This window comes from Rhinolophus ferrumequinum, chromosome 6 (genome assembly GCF_004115265.2).
Source record: "Rhinolophus ferrumequinum isolate MPI-CBG mRhiFer1 chromosome 6, mRhiFer1_v1.p, whole genome shotgun sequence".
In the NCBI taxonomy this organism is placed as follows: domain Eukaryota; kingdom Metazoa; phylum Chordata; class Mammalia; order Chiroptera; family Rhinolophidae; genus Rhinolophus; species Rhinolophus ferrumequinum.
Genome location: NC_046289.1, coordinates 72,449,398 through 72,455,397, shown reverse-complemented (window position 1 = coordinate 72,455,397; position 6,000 = coordinate 72,449,398). Strand labels below are relative to the sequence as shown.

At 37.3% G+C, this 6,000-nt stretch overlaps 1 gene segment (V, D, J or C); it reads right to left on the bottom strand.

Annotated features, from left to right (window-relative positions):
- Window positions 1-1,866: 1,866 nt before the first annotated feature.
- LOC117023166 (T cell receptor alpha variable 2-like) lies at window positions 1,867-2,394 on the bottom strand. The segment is given in 2 exon segments: window positions 1,867-2,162; window positions 2,325-2,394. Coding segments are annotated over 2 exon segments (366 nt in total).
- Between the last annotated feature and the right edge of the window lie 3,606 nt (window positions 2,395-6,000).

Sequence of the window (6,000 nt, the reverse complement as noted above, 5' to 3'; positions counted from 1 at the left end):
GAAAACCTTAGTCTTCACACCAGCTTCCGGTTAAGGAAATGCTCCTTAACTGCTACATAGGTAGGAAAGGATTCAGGGACCTGCACACAATATCCTGCACACCCCATGGATTTCTAAGGTCTTGATTGAGCTTTCAAAATTGAACAACATATCCTCAATAGCTATTCTGCTTAAGTGCTTTGATTCATGACATTAATGAGGAATTATTCATCAATTGACTACTGGGAGTATAATGTTAAGCCATTTGCATTCCTTCTCATACTTATTCTTCCTAATATTCCGCATTTTAAAAGTTTAAGAAATGTAGGTAATTTACTCAAGTCACTCCTAAAGAAATAGAACAAAGGTTTTAACCCACATTTTTCTGAAATCAAAGGCATTCTTTCCACTAAATTACACTGAGAATATCAATTTTCATCATTGCTTTTAGAAAACCTTTCAATATTGGAAAGTACCCCCATTGTCATAATAAAATTGTATAATATAGACTTCAATGGGCCAAGCAGAACTTTACAGGTCATCTTGTCACTCGAGTACATAGGAAATGCTGACCCCACAAGTATGCGCCACGTAACTGAAACAGCGCCTAGATAATTCCTTCAAAACCACTGATAACACATAATGATCATCCACCTTCTCTAGCACCTCCTCCTCATTTCTATGCCCTTACAGATTTATGTGCATATACTCTGATGAAAACGTCACGTTTTTCCTTATCAATTTAACAATTTACTCCCCATCTGGACCACATTCTGACTGTTCTGCCCAAATCTCCAATTTCTATAGAAAGAACCTTGAAGTTCACAGTAAATACACATGAACTCTTTCCCCAAACCATTGTAAGCTAGGTGTAGTGATGTCTATTTGGAGACCTGTCTTATGCAAGACATGTGAGTTAATGGGGAACGTTCCCCAAATGCTGCAGGTGGAGGTCTCTGCCATCCTCCAGGGTTCCTGTCTTCACTTCTTCTTATTTGACGACCATTGAGACATGCACATCACAACACCAGGGCACCAAAGGGGGCTCAATCTGAGACTCCAGGTATTTCTCCCAGAGTGCCTACTGCCTTTCTCAAGACACCATTTATAAACATCAGAACTCTGTAAATGTTACTGATTTCCCAGAAGACAACAGGAATGACTCATGTAAACTATTAAGAAAGCCCTTTCTGAACATCAGACTCTAACTGTAGATTGCATTTATTTTAGATGCAGGAGAAAAAAATAAACACAAAATAAAGTTGTCAGAGCAAGGAGGAAAATCGGTGCTTTTTGTATGAAATTAAAAAATAAAATAAGATCCACCTAAAAAACAGGGTTTTTTTCATATAAATTGTGGAATTCTCAACAAAATGGGGAAAACCCATGATTTGACCTCTGCTCTCCTAACTCTGAAAAAAAGGGACCATAAATCAATGGCCCTCTTATCTCAGTGGACTGAAGAGATTGTTTTGTTTCTCAGGGTCTAATACTTCCCTCACACACACCCAGTTTTCTCATTGTTTCCTTATAGTTTAGTACGAGGACGAGACCATCTCAGATGTGTTGTTACATTCTAGGAATTATATTTCTAGAGAAACATAACAATGGGAACTGTTCAAAGTGCACACTAGACATGGGACCCGCTACAGAAATATAGACTCCAAAGACTTGAGAGTGAGGGGGATTTGATTCTCCTGTAGATTCTCCTCTCCTTGTCACTGAAGAACTGAGAGGTTCATGATATAGATTCTGACTCCAAATTTTTCTGACACTAGAGCCAAGTGGAAAAGCTTGGGAACACTAAATTAGGGGGAGAAGCAGTTACTACTCCTCTCTAGTCTGCCTCCTGCGAAGGCTGTGATCTCCCTGTTTCTGTTCAGCTCCTCATGGGTTCTGTGCCTCTGTGTCCTGCAGAGCACAGTAGTAAGTGGCAGCATCTGCCACCTGCACCTGGAGGATGAGCAGTGAAGAGGAGAATCGCTCATATGTCATGTGGTAGCGCCCCTGCTGAGAAGGCCTCGAGCCCCTTACAAGGAGTCTTGGTGCAAGTCCAGGGAAGTGAAGGTACCAGAAGAACTCATAAGCATTGGATATGGAGTGATTACAGGAGATTTCTGCCACAGCTTCCTCTGAAGACACCACAGAGGAAGGCTGAAATACTTGGTCCTTATTCTCTGCAACTGCAGGAAACAAACAAAGAAGGCTGTGAGTTTCATGCTGCTATTTGCTTGTTGATGACCTTTTAGGTATAGTGATTATTAATTAATCTGGCTTTTTTAAAATTAATCCAAACTGTAAGATAACGGCATACGCTTTTTTAATACAAGAAAGAGCCTACTTACCCTTCCAGAGGGAGCTGAGGAGAAGCCCGAACCACACTGCCTCCAGACTGCTCTGCAAAGCCATAGCCATACCACAGCTGGTCTCAGGCCTCAGCTGTAAGTGTGATGCTCACCAGGAAGCTCACTTAAGGCCCCGTTTTGCTTCCTTTTATTTTTTTTCCTTTTGTCAATGACATCATCAGCCAGAATCTGCACTATAGAAAGATGACTGCAGTTGTGAGGCTGCTTAATGCTTCAAGTCCTTTGTTCTGAGAAAGTAGTCTTACAAGGATGTAGCCTTTCAGAGGTCACTGCACTTGTGCAAATTTAATCACTGGAGAAGTTTCCATCTCTACTGTCATCAGAAGAAGTCACGTAATTGATGGGAGACTGCTACATTATTCATATTAAAGTGATATATTCACACAAAAATATGCTGAATTTATCATATATGATAATAATGAAATGCTAACGTGAGAAATAATGATCATGAAATTTAGTAACTGCACTAGAAGAGAGATGGTTTAGTTTCATTAAGGCACTAAAATTACTCTGTAAACATATTCATCAAAATTTGACTCCTTATATCCAAGGTTGTCTCTGGTATAAGCAGAAAAAAAAAAAAATCGCAGTTATACTTTTCTGTAAACACAAGAAGCTGGGTCAAGGAAGACCCAAAAGTTGCATTTGGAGATGATCTCTTTGGATGGTACCTATCAACATTTCGTAGCCTGACTCTGTCCCCTCTTTATTAATGCAGGGCTTAGTAGTTCTCCCTCTCTCTTTGATTGCTTTATACAGGTTTTCATGGGATTTTATCTGAAAAAGAACTAAACAGGTTTGTGGCAATTCTAAGTTTATACATAAAGGAGCTTGTATGTGCACCACCTAGTGGACCACATGAGAACTGACGCAAAATTATTTCCCCAGCCTCCTCTGAGACATCTTCAGCTTCCCACAGCTTGAAGAGGTTTGATGCTCTTTGCTTTTGTTCAAATTCCTCTCTTATTCAGTTCACATAGGGATGTGAAGACGATCGAGAGGAAATAACTGCCTTCTTGGAAAGCCTTCTGGTTACGGAACGATGTTCTTCATTCAGTGGTTATTTGAACACATACTTCCATGGAGTTAAATTTATTTCTCTTTCTCATTTTAAGATGATTGCTTGATTCATTTCCCTCATCTTTTCATTTTTTTAATAGTCTTACAGGTCAAGAGAAATTAGCTTTTTCCCTCATCTTTTCTCTTTTTTTCCTGGGATATTCTTTAATTATGATAAGATGATTGTTTAAATCCAACGGAACCTTTTATTTAGAAGTGTGACACCAAAACCTTCCAAATAAAATACAAACTTCCAACACGCTGGTAAAATTAGGATGGAAAACATCAAAACAAATCAGTACAGATTTTTTTAGTGGAAGGACTAATATAGTAACTGTGATTATTTTGAGCTCTGAAATTTCTGACAACTGAAACATAAAAGGAATCACAAATGGAATACAATAATACAAATAAGCTGATTAAGTGTGCAAGCCACTTCTTTCTGAAGCCAAGTGGTATATAGCTGTAGGTAACTTAAAACTCGTTTTAGATTACTGGTTATGTATATCAGGTTCAAAGTTTCTAACTACTGCAAAATATTTTAGCATGTGCTTCCTCTACATTTACTTTCAGTCCCCTAGTGGTGGACTCATAACCCCACCAACACAGCAATGGCCATATTCTTATATTTCCCCTTATTAATTATTTGACAATTCTTTGCGGTATATATTTACCAAGGATCATCCATTCATAGTATATATAATACTTTATTTTTAATTAAACATTCAAAGTAGCGACAGTCATATACACTTCTACCGGTACTGTATGAACATTCCATTCCCTCCAAATCCTCAACATTTGGTATTAGAAAAAATATGAAAGTGCTTAAATTTTAGTAATATGCTGAGTGTGCAGTCTCGTTTTAATTTGTATTACTCTGACTATAAGTGAAATAGAGCCACTTATGTTTTCTTTTCCAACATTCTCCATTTAAATGATCTGCCTGCCTAAGAAGGCCCCCCACCTTCACTTACGGGTTACCTGGAAGTTGTGAGAGATGAGAGTGAAGGCTAAGGCAGAGTTGTAGACTTCATGGCTAAATATTGAAGGAGTGTTCAGATGTGCACATAAAACTCAAGGCACAATGGGTAGGAGGCCTATTGATTCCAGGTGTCTAAGAAAATTTCTGACCGATAACTTGCGGATCACAGAACTCATCAAGCAGAAATTCCAGTAGCCACATGACAAAACTACAGGCTTCCAAAATTAATTCAGGAAAGTCACTAAACACACTGACAGCTAACACTACAAAAAACAGCCAACCTCAAAATGACAGAGATGTGCTTGCCAGTGTTGTTATATTTTATTATTTAAACCATTGAGTTTTCGAAACAACACCACCAAATAATAATAATAATAATACATGAAACAAAACAAGAAGCAATGCTCCATACAGAGGAAAAGAGAGTCAAGAAAAAAAAAAAAAAAACAAAGAGATTGAAGAAGCTACAAATTATACGTACAAGACAAAGACTTCAAATCAAGTGTTTTAAATATGTTCAAAGAACTAAGAAAGCCATGTATAAAGAAATAAAGGCTAGTGTAAGAATTTTGCCACACCAAATAGAGAATATCAATAAGAAGATGAAATTATTTCAAAAGAGCCAAAAACTTAATCCATTTTCATGGATTGAAACCATACAAACAGTCTTCTCCTACCATGAAGGAATGATACTAGTCATCAATTAAAGAAGGAAATTTGACACATTCACAAATTTGTGGAACTTAAACAACATAGTCCTAAATTAAACAGTGAGTCAAAGAGGAATCACAAGGGAAAATAGAGAATAATTTAACATGAATGAAAACAAAAACACAGCAAGATCCTACAAAACAACTTATGAGATGCAACTAATGCAGTGTATAGAAAAAATTTATAGCTGTAAATACATATCTAATAAAAAGAGAAAAATCTCAAATCAATCATTTGACTTTTCACCATAAGAAACTAGGAAAGGAGAGCAAGCTAAACTCAAAACAAGATTATGTAAGGAAATAAAGATCAGAGCACAAGAAATAAATGAAATAGAGACTATAAAGAAATACAGAATAGCAAATGAAATGAAAAGTCAGTTCTTCTAAAAGGTCAACAAAAGTGACCAACTATTAGCTACTGGCCAAAAAAAGAAGAGAGAAAACTAAAATTATTATAGTCAGGACTGGGAGCGTTACTACCAACCTTACAGAAATCGAAAGGATTACAAAGGGACTATTATGAACAATTATATGCCAGCAAACTGGACAACCTAGATCTGATGGACAAATTCCTAGAAAGACAGAAACTACCATAACTCACTCAAGATGAAATAGGAAATATGGATAGACTTATAACAAATAAAAAGATCAAATCAGTAATTAAAAAAAAACCTCAGAAATAAAAGGTCTGGGTCAGATGGCTTCAATGGTGAATTGTACCGAAGGCTTAAAGAATGACCTCCCCCAGACTTCTGGGCAAGATGACAGAGTAAATCAATGCTGTGCTCGCCTCTTTCCGTTAAACAATCACCCTGGAGAACCACCTGAACACTAGGTGAACAGAACTCTTAGATCTCAAAATTCAAGAAGCAGCCATGTCAAGACTGGTAGGAGGGCTGGT